The 16,783-nt window shown below is 46.0% G+C and overlaps 1 protein-coding gene across 1 annotated transcript in view; it reads left to right on the top strand.

The window, feature by feature from the left end:
• The first annotated feature begins 16,318 nt into the window (after positions 1-16,318).
• Positions 16,319-16,783, top strand: part of EPAS1 (endothelial PAS domain protein 1) — a 155,400-nt gene continuing 154,935 nt past the window's right edge. Inside the window, exon 1 of the mRNA XM_088477267.1 lies at positions 16,319-16,742. Within this exon, the coding sequence (XP_088333393.1) occupies positions 16,717-16,742 (26 nt within the window). The 5' untranslated portion in view covers positions 16,319-16,716. The remainder of the gene's footprint in view (positions 16,743-16,783) is intronic.

Raw genomic sequence — 16,783 nt, 5'->3', positions numbered from 1 at the left:
AACTTTATTATTGTTAGTGTGTGTCATTACTTCCGCAGAATACGTACGGTTGGACCAAGGGGATGGTTGTTCAAAATTAAAAGTTTGTTTGAATGCTACTCTTGTTTTGCGTTTTTTTTCTAGCCCGATTTTTCATCTTTTTTTTTAATATTTAAATTAGCTTACGCATGTCACTGCATCAAGCCTATCATAACTCACATTATATTTGTGAGGGTGTAGGTCACATGACTCATACAATAGCCAATAGAATGCTTTCTGTTAATTTACAAAGTACATTAGCCAATCAAAATTTTTCTAGGACCTTTATTAAAACTGTTTTGTGTAAAAAAAATCATTGCCATCATGAGAGCCTCAGCTTTTTGTAGGCGTGACCTCCTGGTCCTCACTAATGTGATGGACCGGAGAATCACAGACCAGTCGCCCCCCATCACTAACCTCCGCAAGCGGCTGGCCTACACGGAGGTGCGGCGCCACCTGCGTACGATCGGCTACCGCAGGAATATCGGCCAACTGGAAAGAAGGTGGTCCGATTTGAGGCGCAGATCCCCACGCCTGTTGGCCAATTTGCGTCAGCAAATACATGAAAGTGTTTTTTTTTTTTTTAAATGTAAGCATACCTACGTGTGCATGTTTACAGTATAGCCCTGTTTCTTTATTTTGAACATACCTGCGTGTGCATGTTTACCGTATAGCCCTGTTTCTTTTTTTTGGACTTACCTGCGTGTGCATGTTTACTGTATAGCCCTGTTTCTTTATTTTGGACATACCTGAGTGTGCATGTTTACCGTATAGCCCTGTTTTTTGTTGTTGTTTTTTTTGGTGTGTAAATTGTTGAAACAAAAAATGAAATATGTAATAATATAAATTTTTCTACATCATTTAGGGGCTGAGCGCAGACTACAACGTCTCCAGCGCCATCCACGTCGGGCTCGTCCCCTATCCCCCACTCCCACCCAAACCTCCTCTGCCCACTCTTCCCCAAATTTCCCCTCCAACCCAGACCTGGCCGACCGTGAGGCCCCTCCCTCTCCTCACATTCCCATCCCTCCAAATTCACACTCCCCTCAACCCCCCCTCTCTTTTCCTCACCCTCAACTTCCTCCCAAATCACCCCTCCTCCATCCCTGCTGCACTGGCCCACCTCTGATGAGGACGATTTTGGGGCTCCAGGACCAGGCAACATTATGACTGGTATGTTTCCCTTTAAAACTATGGCTGTTTTTTCATTATTTTGCTTTTGGTTGATGTTGTCCTTTTGCCTGTGCAGTTCAAAATTGTAAAGTATTTCTAATGTTTTTGATATATATCTTTGTGAAACAATGTCTAGGATGTTTTCCCCTTACACATATGACACATGTCCAAACACTCATACTTGTGTCTTTCTTGTTTACGGTACCAACAAATGTTGTATTTTTGCGTAGTTGTAACTCTCTTTTATGTTATTTTTGCCAAATATTTTTTGTCTTTGTTTTTCGACAATCTTTTCGTTTGGCATTCCTTTTGTTTTGTAGTTTTTTTTGTCACCTTTTTTTGTATAGTCTGATTTTTTAGTTGTTTTTTCACATATAAATTAAGGTGTCATTTTAGTAATCCGCACATTTTTTTTACCCACAGAGGACCAGAGGCGTAACGAAGAAATTTATGCAGGCTTGCAGAATTTGAGGGGCCATGTAGTTGCCATGCTTGTGGCCTTGGATCACATTTTGGCGCACCTGCGCCACTAATTATTTTATGTTTCCCTCCAAAAAATGTAAAAAAAATAAAATTTATTTTAATTTATTTAAGTCTCATTCCTTATGTGTAAATCTTAGATTGTTGAACCTTACATAAGTCTACTATTTGTCCCTGATTTTTAAAGAAATGTAAATGTGTTTGTCGAAAGCTCAAGTAAGTATGTAAGCTTGCACATTAAACACATAACAATACCAATAGGATTGGAGAAGTAACCTCAAAATGTGAATATTTTTTGGTGTGGGTAATGTTAAATTTATAGCTACCTGCTTAGGCCTACAATTGCAAACATACTGATTCACCATAATACCTTTGGTGTTTGTTTTTAGCAACAAAGCAGGGTACTAAACTTTTCCAAATAAGAAATTACAGTATTAGGCATTAAGCAACTTTGCATTTTTAGAAACAGGTTACACTTGGTTGTAATTTACGATGGAAATGGTTGGTGAACGTAAAATAAAATTTTAATGCACACAAATAACACCAAGTGAATACACACAATAAATTAAAAAATTCAAAACACACACGCAAGTCAAAAACACACCAAAACCCCCAAAAAACACAATCAGGAACTGTTTGAAGAACTAGCATGCCAACATGAATCCACAAATGAGGAGAAGAAATCATTGTTCCCGAAGTTATATCCAATGTGTCCACATAAAGTCATTTGTGTTGATCAGGTAGTAGGCATGGTTTTTTATGGTCATTTTAGGGATTAAAAAGAAATAAAAAAAAAACAGTTAAAAGAGTACTTTAAAATATTACATGTCTACATTGTGTCATTTTTAAACATTATGAGGAAATAATTACCTAAAAAATCTGGCCACAACTTCATCGCGTATGGCCCCCCCACATACTGACCTCCGACCAACCTGGGGGGGGCCGTCCTCAGGCAAGGCATCCTCTGGCTGCATTGGGACACCACTCCTTATGGCGATGTTGTGAAATATCCCACACAGGACCACAATTTTCGAATCCATAGCCGGCAAATACATGAGGACGCCACCAGAGCGGTGGAGGCATCTGAATCGGCCTTTTAAAAGGCCGATACAGCTCTCCACCACCTGCCTGGTGGCTATAAGTGCTGAATTATACTCACTTTGTGGCCCTGGTGTGGGAGCCAAATAAGGAGTGAGCAGCCAGGGCGTGCAAGGGTAACCACTGTCTCCTGTGAAAAAAAACAAAAAAACATCAGGACCATTGTGTAACAAGCTTTGCATTGGTTGCAACAGAAGGTGTCAACTTACCCAGAAGCCATGCATCACCAGCTTGTAGGTTGTTTAATTTGTGCCAAATCCCTGATTGCCAGATGACGAAGGAATCATGTGCACTGCCGGGGAATTTGGCATTCAGGGACAGGATCTGGAGGGAGGCATCACATACGGAATGGGTATGATATACCGCTGGCCGCATGGCCGGCAGTTCGATTCCCGTCAGCGGCAGCCCGACAGGAGCAGAGTGCGAAGCAGCGGAAGCCCGACAGCGCTGGAAATCCCGATCATGGATAGGTAAGTATAGACTAACCTAATCTAACCCCCCTAACCCTCCTTAGGGGTGCCAAACCCTAACTTCCCCCACAAGTGCCTAACCCTAATCCCCCCTCTAAGTGCCTAACCCTAACCACCCCCTTCCCCGCTGCCTAAACCTATGTCCCCCGGGGGGGTGCCTAACCCTAAATCCCCCCCGGGGGTGCCTAACGCTAACCCTCCCTTCCCCTAGCCTAACCCTAACCTCCCGGGGGGGTGCCTAACCCTGTCCCCCCCGGGAGCCCTAAACTTAACCCTCCCCTCCCACGGCTGTCCACTCGCGGCACCCGGCATCAGTACGATCGTGATGCCGGGTGCCGGTCTCCGGCATCGGGGAAATGCGGTCTCCGGCATCTAGACGCCTGGCATTTCACCCATGCCGGGATAAGACAGTCGGGAAGCCGGCTGCTGGTATTTAGGCAGTCGGCCTCCCGATTGCTTCCCTCACATACCACCATTACATTCATCGAGTGAAAGTGCTTTCAGTTCCTAAATACAGCCTCCAGCCTTGCTGGAGGCTGAAGAGGTATGTGAGTGCCATTCACAACCCCTATGATGTGTGGGAAGCCAGCTATTTGGTAAAAGTTAGCCTTCGCCACATTAAGGGAACCCATATCCAATGACATTTTAATAAAATGATGGAGGTGTTTAAAAAGGGCCTCCATCACTGCCCTCAGGATCCTTGAAAAAGAGGATTGGGATATTTCCGCGACTATTCCCACAGTGGTTTGAAAGGATCCTGAGGCACAAAAATGTAACACCAACATTAATTGCGTAAGTGGTGGTATTGCTGTAGGACTGTCAATTTGCCATTCAAGATCACTCTCTATTAATGAGAGAGTGTCTATGATGATTTGTGGCGGAAGACGGTATCGCCTTAGCACCTCATCATCTGGCATTCCAAAAAGGGTGACACGTATTCTATATATCTGGGGCCTTGCACACCTGTGAGGCCTACGCCTGGGACGAAGTTGAGGTTGGTCGGGTTCTGGACCCATGGCCAATATAATACGACCAACATCAACCTGAAATGTTAAGCAAGGTACTTATTGGTTTAGAGAAATGTGTTAAGAAAAATATACCTATCTTTTCCAAGAAAACCAAAGATGCTTACAGGCCTGGGACGTGTCATGTGCAAATCAACCTACATTTCAAAATTAGAAATTTTTTAAGATATTAATTTAAAAAACTATGATTGTAAACAAATTTCGAATTCTAAAAAATAGAGAAGGGAGCACACATTAGTTCTCAAAATAGTACGCTACATTTAGTGTTAAGACATGATTTTACACTGAAAAAAGGAAAACACATTAGTACGCAAAATAGTACGTAATTTTTACAGTTAAAATAAAAAAAAATATTAGTTCGCTAAATAGTACGCTACTTTTACAATTAAATAAGGACACATTATTTCGCAAAATAGTACGCTACTTTTACATTTAAATAAGGACACATTAGTTCGCAAAATAGCACGCTACTTTTACAGTTAAAACCACTAAAACATTAGTTCGCTAAATAGTACGCTACTTTTACAATTAAATAAGGACACATTATTTCGCAAAATAGTACGCTACTTTTACATTTAAATAAGGACACATTAGTTCGCTAAATAGTACGCTACTTTTACAGTTAAAACCACTAAAACATTAGTTCGCTAAATAGTACACTACTTTTACATTTAAATAAGGACACATTAGTTCGCTAAATAGTACGCTACTTTTACATTTAAATAAGGACACATTAGTTCGCTAAATAGTACGCTACTTTTACATTTAAATAAGGACACATTAGTTCGCTAAATAGTATGCTACTTTTACATTTAAATAAGGACACATTAGTTCGCTAAATAGTACGCTACATTTAGTGGTAAGACATAATTGTTCCCAGAAAATAAACAACATTACTTAGTGAAACATATGCTAAGACCAACACATCGAATTTGTAAATTCATGAACCCAAAAACACTTACCAAAAACAGACAAATATCCCAAAGTTCAAAAAATTCACTGGGTCACTGCCAAAATAACTGTAAAAAAAAAAAATATTAAAAACATTTATAAACTATTTACTATTCTTTTTTACGGTGGTTTTTTAAAATACTTACTCAAAAATTCAAATAAAAATAGCCAAACAATAAAAAAAAATGCGAACGGAAAAGAAAGAAGAAAAAAACCCAAAAGATCCAAAACAAAAAGTCCTCCTTCTACTCAACAATCAGCCAACAATCCACTCCAACGCAAAACCTCCAACAATCATAACATGCCATCTCGACTCGAGTCTCACTAAGCCATAAATAGGCTTTATTTTCCCGCTCAAATTAAGGACGGACAATAGGAGCGCACAAGGAATGATGCGGCCGAATAATGCTGACGCATGTATAAAAACGTCACTGAAGGCCAAAATCGGTCTGCTACATTGAGAAAAAACAATGAGTACAGAGCAGCAAAGTACTAGCCAACTGGCACCATGTAAGTGTTTATATTTTTGATGGGAACATGCGTATGTTTATCATTACATTTTCAAACATTTTACTTAAAAAAATATTAAACATTTTTTAAAAAATGTGTGGAGGATGCCATGGAAGAGGCTGCTGGCCCTAGTAGGCAAACTAGGGCCAAAAAAAAAAGGCAGCCACAATTCACAAGGAAGGAGATGGAGGTTTTGGTGCAAATGTGCAATGACAACCTGGCACAGGCACCAAGGAATATGGATGCAACCCAGAGATGGAAACTGTGGGATGACATAGCCAGTGGTGTCAATAGGGTGGGTGAGTTTGAACGTTCAACCCGGGAGGTCAAACGCCAGTACGTAAAAACTACATTTTAGTAAAAAGTGTTTACAGGTCCAAATACTGCAGGAATAATGGCAACTTTTTAAACCACAGATGGAGCAACTTCAAATATCGGCTAAAGCAAAAACTGGCTGATAGGGCTAGGCATGCAGGGGGAACAGGTGGGGGTCCCACCCCTGTGTCACTGGAGCTCACAGATTTGGAGGAGCTGGCCCAGGGGTGTGTGCAGGATGAGGAGGTGTTTGGCGTGTCGAACATGGATACCGACATGCCAGACTTTGCGGCTCCTCATGTTGCCCCAGGTAAATGTTGTAATGTTAACAACTCAGAAATGTGTTTTGGACAATATCTAGATTATAATGTTATTCTTTTCTCTTTTTTCTCACAGAGACACAGAGTCTGCTCCAGAGGGGAGCTTTGGCCGCAGAATTTCTTCTGGCTCTGCAGGGAAGGAAGCAGTAGATCCAGCTGGGGACCCTGTGGCAGACAGTCCAGGGCATTCCCCCTCGCAGGCAGTGGCCCTCTTCACTGATCTCAATATTAAAACGGATCAGCACACCGAGATTCTGCAGAGGCTGGACGCCAGTCTGCTACGGGTGGCGGATGCCCTGGAGCAAAGTGCTGCAGCCAACGTGACCATTGCTAAGGCCCTGGCAGAAAATACTGGGGCCAACGTGTGAATAGCAAATGCCCTGGAGCAGCTCGTTCGCCAGCACATGTTGGAGCCGGCCTCCCTTCCTGCCGGAACATCAGGACCCTCCACCTCTGGCACAACAACAGCCATCCCTCCAAATGTGCCTAGCCCTATGCCTAGTCCAGAGGCCACAACATCTGCCTCTGGCCAGGCCAGCTGAAGGACATCCCGGACCCGTTCAGGCTCCCTCCCTACCCCGGCCAAACGGGCCAAAAGGCGATGACAGCACTGGCTAATTTTCCCACAATCCATCTCTGTGTGTGCCCCATATTCCTTAATGCCCAAAACCTCCCTCTCCTTTCTTGTGAATTGTTTTTTAATGTTGTTTGTTTGTGGATTTCAAATGCCACTTATTTTGTTTGTGTGTTGCTAAAATCTTTTGTTATTTGTTTTTACATTATCAAGTTTTTTTTATGGAAAAAAATGTAAAAAAATAAATGTTTAAAAAAATAAAATTCAGTGGAAAATCTGCAAAATTCTATTGTTAATTTATTCCAAAACTGGTTAAAAGGTAATCCCGCAAACAAAATTACCAACATTCCAACGGAAATATAAACATTAATTTTGATTCAAAGAACCAAGGGTTAAAAACAATTTATGAGTTTTAATTAACACTTAGCAAAAAACAAAAGGACGATTGTTTTCTTGGCCATAAAAAAATGAAGAAAAATAACAAACATGCGTACAATATTGTTTCCCTAAAAAACCCATAAAAAATATAGCAAAAACATGCAAAATTAAATTAAATTTGTTAGCTAATTGATTGTATTACCCAGAAATTAGAAGATGAGTAGTTCACCTGCGTACGGTTTTTAGCTACTAAAAAATGTCTATTTGCTAAACACCTTACAAGCATTTTTGCAATTCAAAGATGATTGTTTTTGTGGCCTCAATTGATAAATCGGAATAACATCGATGTGCCGCGGGAAGGACGAAGAGACTATCGTCATTGCGGTAGAGAATACCAGACCACAAGCTGAGCGAGCAGTTTTAATGGAAAGTGGATCAGACAGTGACGTATCACTTGTTCCGTTCACATTGGCCGCTCGCATCAGATAATGTATGTACGCCCAAAAAACGCCTCGACACGCCTGCGTTTTCCCATCTCCACCCCCGTCACCGCGCCAAAACGGACTGTTCTGTCAATCACATTCGACATGTCACTTCCTGTTCGCTGTTCGACGACCGACTGAAAAAACGATCGCAATCAGCTGTACGCACATGCGCACTGTTACAACGACGCATGCGTGGTTGTACAACATCGGATGACTACGAGCGAGCGGCCGCTTACGAGCGGCTCTGAATGAGGGCCTGAGTGAGTTTTGACTGGACTTGATCATGTAACCAAGCCTTAAAAGTGGTGTCATGCATATGCACCTGTATTCCAACATAGTGGCTGGCCATTTTCCAGTGTTCTGAGCAGCGCTGACACCTGACGTGGGACCATGGACAGGTAAGTCTAAAATAATATGGGTGCAGTGTGTGCGGTGCGGGGCCCCTTGGACCCGGGGGCCCGTGTGCCCCGCACACACTGCACCCATTATAGATACGCCACTGTGTGGATGGTATCACCAGAATGAGCATGCCCTGCTAGAAAGGCCACAGACAGACCACCATACTCTAGTATTCAGGGTTTTTTTTCTGATGGTACTATAGCATGCAGTACTGGCACCTTTATGGTATCATTTTTTAGTGCAATTTTGAATTCTTATAACTAGCTCCATAAACAGGAAGAAATCAGTGAAATAATTTCAGAAATGAATAAAATAGGTATATAAATAATTATATATACTGTAGCTAAGGTTTTCATGAAAGCTGAGGGTCACAGAAAGGCCACCTTAAATTCAGGTCACTCCAGTTTTACAGCCTTGTAAAAGCCAAAGATCTTGTAACATGACAGAGATGAATCTAGTACTGAATTGTTCCTATACAATGTGGTTGTTCCCAAACTGTGAGCCATGGCACCCTAGCACTAGAAGGGGTGCCATGAGTTGGTGGTCCAGGACCAAATTAAGGGCTCCATTTACTAACGAGTTCCTCCTGCAATGCTACTTAATGTTACCACTAGCTGCGTTTTCTTTTTTTCTCTTACACATATTTATCAATGACACGCTTGCCGGCGAGCGGTGGTTAAAAAACCGGGCAGCGCTCTTTTTCTCGTCCAAACAGCACTGACGAATTAAGGATGCACCGTCAGTCTGCCTTCCCGGGGTATGGGCAGTGTTTAACTTATGTGCCTGAACCTGTGTCCCGTAGACCCAAGCTCACTCGTCCTGCTACACAGAGGCTGCAGCCGCCGGCGCCGTTTCCTTTCGTCTCTTCTTCCCACTCGATGTCAGCAGCGCTATGGTGAGGGAGCAGTGGACGGGATGATTGTGCCAAAACCCATGTTCAAATTCAGCCAGTGCGGGGAGCAGTGCTGGCGGTGTCACAGTCACCATGGGCACATATCGTGACTCAGCAGCGGGAAGGGTAACACATGGTCTGTGTCCTCCTTAGCACCGAGCAATCACTGCACGGCTGTGTCCTCCCTGCACCGAGCAATCACTGCACTCGAACACATAACTGGCTGGTGGAAAGGAACTGAAGCGGGACTACAAGTTCCAGCATCACCCACAGCCAGCTTCTGACTTCTATTGTTCATGGACACCAGGCAGTGGCGTAACTAGGGTCTTTGGAGCCCAGGGCAGGTTGAAAAACACCCCCCCACACACACACACACACACACACACATAGAAAAAAGACTATATTTGTGCACCTTAGGTGCGCAGCAAAAATGGGCGTGGTCGAAGGGGCGTGTCCCCTGAAAATGGAGCATGCCAACATGACACGCCTCCCATTTCTCATCACTCTGGGAACATTCCTTTCAACTCCATATGCACCTTACCTACAGTATATGGTCAGGACCGCAACTAGGGGGGGCTAGACGTGCACCGGGTGCCGGAGTGCATGGGGTAGAAAACGGGCTGACTCATGGTGGCTTGGGGGCTGCAGATTCAGAAAACGGACATCCAAAAATGGCCGCCGCCAAGGAGGAGACAGATACTAGAGGTCCACAATGGACCTCTAATCTCTGTCTCCTCCTTGGCGGCGTCCGCATGGACTCTGCTAAAAATGGCCATCCAAAAATGGCCGCCACCAAGGAGGAGATAGATGCTAGAGGTCCTATTGGACCTCTAGTGTCTGTTTGGCCAGTGCAATGCAAACAGCGTTCCCAGAAGTGCCGGGTGAAGATGCTGAAAGCTACATCTTCTCCTGTGAAACCCTATAGCAATGAGCATGAAACCCCCTGGCAACGAGCATGAAACCCCTGGCAACGAGCATGAAACCCCCTGGCAACGAGTATGAAACCCCCTGGCAAGGAGCATGAAACCCCAGGCAACGAGCATGAAACCCCCTGGCAATGAGATTGTAACCCCTGGCAACGAGCATAAACCCCATGGCAACAAGCATGTAACCCCTGGCAATGAGCATAAACTCCATGGCAATGAGCATGAAACCCCCTGGCAACAAGCATGAAACCCCCTGGCAACGAGCATGGAACCCCTGGTAATGAGCATAAAACCCCTGACAATGAGCAGGTAATTTTAAAGTAATTAGAAGCCTTACTGTGGGGCACAAAATGGTGTCGGGCAAATATGTAAGTGGCACTTTGGTAATAGGCATTACAATGTGTGGCATAATGTGTAATGGGCATTATGGTGTGTGGAATAATGTAAGTCACAATACCAGGGATGTCTGAGTAGTGCACTGCCATATGGAGGAGCAAGGACAAAATCCAGGTACGGAAAGGGAGCGGGGCGCAAAATTGCTGCCTTGCAACGGGTGACAGATATCCTAGTTTCGGCCCTGATATGGTAGTTTCTCATAGTGTGGAACCTTTGAAGAAATGTATCCTCCCTGGGAAGACGGCATCTTCAGTCGGTATTCACTATTCATGTAGGTCACATTGTCCAGAAGATGCCTGTTTGTGTAGGAATATTAAGAAGCTCATCATCATCAACAGCGGTTCAGTCTTGAAAAAGTCCTAATCAAGTATAGGACGAGACACATTGACCAGAGCCAGCCATTGCTTTCCAGGAGATCCAGGATATTATCATCTTTAAGCCCACGCTCATCCATTTATTCATTACCTTGGGAACTGTCCTGCTACACAAGGACGCAGCAACGGCCACCAGAAATTAGTTTGACCGCTAAAGAAGCTGAAGCACAACTTGCCCAGCAAGCCTTGCTTACAATTCAGCCAGCGGCCGGAGCCGCTACATCATAGACGTGTCTGGGATAGGAGCCACTGGAGGACTTATTGCCCAGCAAGCCCTACACGTCACACACAGCGGTGACCTGCCGATCAGCTGTTTGTCCACAGTATTCGCCGTGCCTGCAATTCACTCAGCGGCTGGAGCCGCTATGCTACAGACGTGTTTGGGCTAGGAGCTACTGGAGGATTTATTGCCCAACAAGCCCTCCACGTCACACATATAGCAATGACTTGCCAACCAACTGTCTGTCCGCAGCATCTGCTGGAGGAATAGGATAGCGTATTACTTAGTGCTCCCGGTTTGCATAACCAGCGGCCACTATCGCATCCCGTGAGATCCACGTGTATATCTATTTGGATATTACATGCTGTGACTCTGTACATCTTTCATGGGACCGTATGTATAACAGTAGCGTGGCCACGCTCATAGTATTATATATTGGTTACAGAGCTATTTCTTACACTTTTATGAATTGGAGCTGGGACGCCAGCATCTTTTCACCATTTATTTATTTTAATTGCATATTTATTTATAAATTGTGATTCCTATCTAGTTGATACTCACTTCCATTAGATTTGCCACTTAACTAGTTACAGGCATATCACTATATCATTGTTATCTAGATATATAGTTACAACTATCGCTTGATATTAGATTGTGATCATTTTGGAATTATATGTGTATTTATTGGTTATTACATAGAGATTTTTATTCACCAAGTCTCCTGTTCATTTCATTAGAGAGCAAGAATCTACGATTTATTAATATTTATATAGATATTTAGTATCAATTTCCACCTTGCGCAGTAGCCACATGGTTTGTTGTTTTTTGTTTGATACAATTTTTGGTCTTAACTAGATCAAGATTGCTACTAGCTAGCAGGTGGAACATTCATGTTATAAATTTATTCAGAGCGCCGGGTATTGTAGTTTGTTAACTACATATACATAGGAATATTAAGAAGCTCATCATCATCAACAGTGGTTCAACCAGACTCGTTTACACTGTGTAACTTCCTTCCCCATGCATCTCTCAGCCACACAATCTCCCCCTGCGTCGTCTATTAGCCACATCTTCGCCTCCCCCTGCATCATCTCTCAGCCACACTATCACCTCCCCCCTGCATCATCTCTCGGCACACCGTCACCTCCCCCACTGTGTCGTCTCACAGCACACCATCACCTTCCCCCCTGCATCATCTCTGAGCCACAACATCACCTCCCCCCATGCGTGGTCTCTCAGCCACACCATCATCTCCTCCCCTGCGTTGTATCTCACAGATACACACACACACTGACACACCCACAAACTGACACACACACTGACACAGATACACACACACTGACAAACACACTGACACAGCTACACACACACACTGACACATACACACAACATACACACACACACTGACATCAATACACACACTGACATAGATACACACACACACACTGACACAGGAACACACACACACTGACACACATCAATTATTTTTAAAAGCCACCCCCCCGCGCGCAGCAGTACGTCCCCCCTACTTCCCCCACGACAGTCGCCCCCCCATGCAAAAAAACTATTACTCCCCTGGCTGCCCTGGAGCAGAGAGAGCGTCGGGGAAGGAAGAGTGAGTCACTCTCATCCGGTAGCTCTCGGGATGGAATGACAGTGACTGGCTGGGAGGCGCTGCACGCTGCTGCAGCTCCCCCTACAGGCGGCACCAGCAGGCACAGTTGCAAGTGCCTACTGGTGAGTGACAAGCAGTGGCGTAACTAAGGGGGACGAGCAGGGTGTGTGCCCTGGGCGCAGTAGGACCAGACTCTCATTGGCTGCTGCTGCTGCACACGCCACCGCCGCGCGGCAGTGATGTGTGTGTTAACCAGCAGCCAAATGAGAGTCAGACAGACTCTCATTGACTGTTGAGCTCCCACTGCAAGAGCCGGCTCCCCTACGGCTCCTGCAGTAGGTAATGGGAGAGACGTCATGATGTCATGACGTCTTTCCCATAAAGCAGAGCGCGCCAGCCCGGGAGGACTAACATGTGGTGCCGGGAGCAGTGGCTGGAGCCGGAGCGTGGATTCAGGTAAGTGTATTTTTTTTTAACTTGTGTTGTGTGTTTGCACATCGGGGGGGGACCATTACACGGGGGGAGCACTACTGGGGGCACCATTACAGGGGGGGAGCACTACTCGGGGCACCATTACAGGTGGGGGAGCATTACTGGGGGGGACCATTATTGGAGGCACCATTACTGGGAGGACCACTACTGTGGGCACCATTACTGGGGGGGACCACTACTGGGGACTACAACTGGGGGGGACTACTATTGGGGGCACTGCATCGGGAGGGGGGAACTACTACTGGGGGCACTATATAAGGGGCTTACTACTAGGGGACTACTACTGGGGGCACTAAATAGGGAGGAAAACTACAGGGGGCACTGTATAAGGGGCACTGGATAGGGGGGATCACTGCTGGGGGCCTGCATAAGGGGGATCACTACTGGGGGCACTGCATAAGGGGGGGACTACTGCTGGGGGAACTATATAAGGGGCTTACTACTAGGGGCACTGCATATGGGGGACCACTAGGGGCACTAAATAGGGAGGAAAACTACAGGGGGCACTGTATAAGGGGCACTGGATAGGGGGAATCACTGCTGGGGGCCTGCATAAGGGGGGGACTACTGCTGGGGGCACTATATAAAGGAGCACTGCATAAGGGAGACCACTACTGGGGGCACTTCATAGGGGGGGTGCACTGCATAAGGGAGACCACTACTGGGGTGCTGAATAAGGGGAACTAATGAGGGGCTGCATAAGGGGGACCACTACTGGGGGGATTGCATATTGGGGGTACTGTATAAGGGGAACTATTTGGGGTCTGCATAAGGGGGACCACTATTGGGGGTACTGTATAAGGGGCACTATTATGGGCCTGCATAAGAGGGACCAAAACTGCAGACATTGCATACTGGGGGTACTGTATAAGGGACACTACTGGGGTTAAGGTGCATATGGAAGGGAATGTTCAGAGTGACGGTAAAGGGGTGTCTCTGTTGACACGCCCCATTTTTAAGTGGCCATGGCCATTTTTGCCACACGTGCCGAAGGTGCGCGCACATAGGGGGGGGCTCCATTTTTACATTTGCCCTGGGCCGAAAATACCCTAGTTACGCCACTGGTGACAAGTCTTCTTTGGTCTGGGCGCAATGGGGCAGGGGGCGGGTGGTGCGGGTACAATGCCCTGGCCGGCGGTGCCCCCCCTTTGCTGGGCCTGCCACGACGCTCCCTAGTTATGCCACTGCCGCCAGGACCGCAGCGCTTGTGAGAGCTATTTTACAGTTACTGGAAGCTGGAGAGTTGAAATTATGACAACGAAAGGTAAGTTACAAACACCACTTAAATATCAACACCCTGTTATTTCTAATGCAGAAATAAAAACTTGATAGTATTGCATTAGAACAGCTCTATCACAAATGATAAATGGCTGCAGCTCTTAAATTACATACACAACGAGTTTACAGTAGTTAAAACTCGTTAGTAAATGGAGCCCTAAATTATTTATGGTCAATATAATAGGCAAAATAAGTGATAGTGGGTGCCAATCATAAAATATGTGGACAAACAGAAGCACAACCTTGTCCACTACCACAACTGCACATAAGGACAACATGAAAGCTCAATTTACTTAATTTAATAATTTTGCTGAATTTCTCAATAAGAAACTTTTGGCCTCTAGGGAACCGTGATTCAAGAAAGTATGGTAACCACTGTGGCAAGGTGTTTGCCATTACTCTTTTTATGTACAGTGCTGCAATTCTGCTTATAATATCTTATTTTATTTATATACTAACAGTTTCTTATATAGTGCAGCATATTCCGTTGCCATATACAATTGTAACAACATTAATAGAACAAAACAAGTAATAACAGACAGACATAGAGGTAAGAGGGCCCTGCTCGCAAGCTTAAAGTCTATTGGGAAAATATATTATCAGCATATAGTATCCATATAGTATACCATACTATGGGCGGGATGCAGCAAGGTGAGAAATGTGGGTTTGACAGCATTGCTCATATGCACCAAGCCCCGGAATGCGATGCACTCTGAGGCTCAGTTGCGGTCAGGGGCGTCTTAAGAGAGGAGGGGGCCCATGTGCATTCCCAGTCCGGGGCCCCCTCCTCTCTCCCCGGCGGCCTGCAGCTGACTGATGCCCAGAGTCTACTGCGCATGCGCAGATCACCGGGGAAATGGTGCGGATTCCATTTTCTCTGCGATTTCCTCACTGCACATGCGCAAACACCAGAAAAATGGTTGCGGCTGTCATTTTCCGGCATTTTGTGCAGCGCTGAGACACCCGACGCGGGACCTCGGAGCTGTACGTTTTAGATAATATGAGTGCAGGGTGGGAGGTGCGGACCCGGGGGATCGTGTGCACTGCACACCCTGCACCCATTATAGATTACGCCCCTGGTTGCGGTGGGTAACACCTCCTGATGGCGTTACCTATAGAAGCCTTTGGGCTTCTTTCCGCAGAGTGCTGTGAGAGGGATCCAATCAGATCCCTCCCAGCAACACCTGCGGCGCGCGCGTCCTTCTGTGCATGCGCAGAAGGATGCCGGAGGACCTGGAAGCAAGGGTGTATCTATGGGTACCCTGACAAAGTAAGAGACTGGCGCCCTTCCCCCCCTGTTGGCAGTTAGTAAACAGACACTGTGGTGGCTGTACAGGTGGCGATCGCCTCCGCCCCCCCGCCCTTGTCATCCGGCGCTGATGCTCTGACTGAGAGATCAGCAGCAGCACAGACCTTTGACAGACAGAAATGGCCACGGGTGGCCCTGCCAGGCGGCGCTGGTGCCCCCCCCACCAGCCGGCGACCCTGGCGAGTGCATTCCGGGACAATAGAAAGATATGCCCCTGCCCAGAAGTCCCTTCTTCACAAAGGGACGCTCTTACCGAGAGCGCGGTCCTTTGCAGTGATCGTCATGCATCTCACCCTATAACTATTTCAATGCAAACATCTACTTATTTTTTTTTACCAGTGTCAGTAACACTTAACTTCAGTAAACAGTTTTGATGTATCTTGACTAGATAGAAAGATGAAATATTGATAATATTGATGAGAGAGAGATATCTGTATGGTGTGTGTATAGTGTACTACAGAGACTCTCCCACTTGTGTCTCCTGCCAGCTGGGTGCCGGCCCCTGTCAGCCAGCCGGGCAGCTGTGGGAGGGCCGGGGGAGGTGGCAGCAGGCGGGGCGGGTACTGCTAGCTCCAATCCGGGCCAGGACATGTGTTGTTGCCTCTGCTGGAACGGGACAAGCTGTAAAGAGCTGGAGAGGAGAACCTCCACCCACCGCTACCCCGGAGAGCCAGGGGAGCTCAGAGCTCGCTGCCCGGCTCCGGATACACGGCGCTGCCCCGCTCTGCCAGGAATCCTGCCCCTGCCTGGGTGGCTGTACAATCCTCAGCAGTGCCCTGAGACTGTACGGCCAGCCCGGAGCCCACACGCCTAGGACCCGCTGCCCCAGACTGTCTTCTACTTTTATAGTTTCTTTCTTTCTTACATTTTTGTTCTTTTTTGTTTTTGTGCTGTTTGCTTTGTGCCCCCGTAGCTCCGGGCAAGAGCACACTGATTGCCCCTCGCCCTTTAGGACACTTGGCAGAAGCACAGAATTGCTGCAATCTATAATATTGTCAGTCAGTCTCTGACACAAGTCATGACTGCAGAAAAGGAGAAGAAGAGGTAGGATCAGAAATACATTTCTCGTTGTTATTACTATTATT

The sequence above is a fragment of the Taudactylus pleione genome, unplaced genomic scaffold, assembly GCF_031769625.1.
Source record: "Taudactylus pleione unplaced genomic scaffold, aTauple2 ptg000201l, whole genome shotgun sequence".
Taxonomy (NCBI): domain Eukaryota; kingdom Metazoa; phylum Chordata; class Amphibia; order Anura; family Myobatrachidae; genus Taudactylus; species Taudactylus pleione.
Note: the sequence above shows the minus strand (reverse complement) of the source record. Positions and strands in the feature narration are given on the sequence as shown.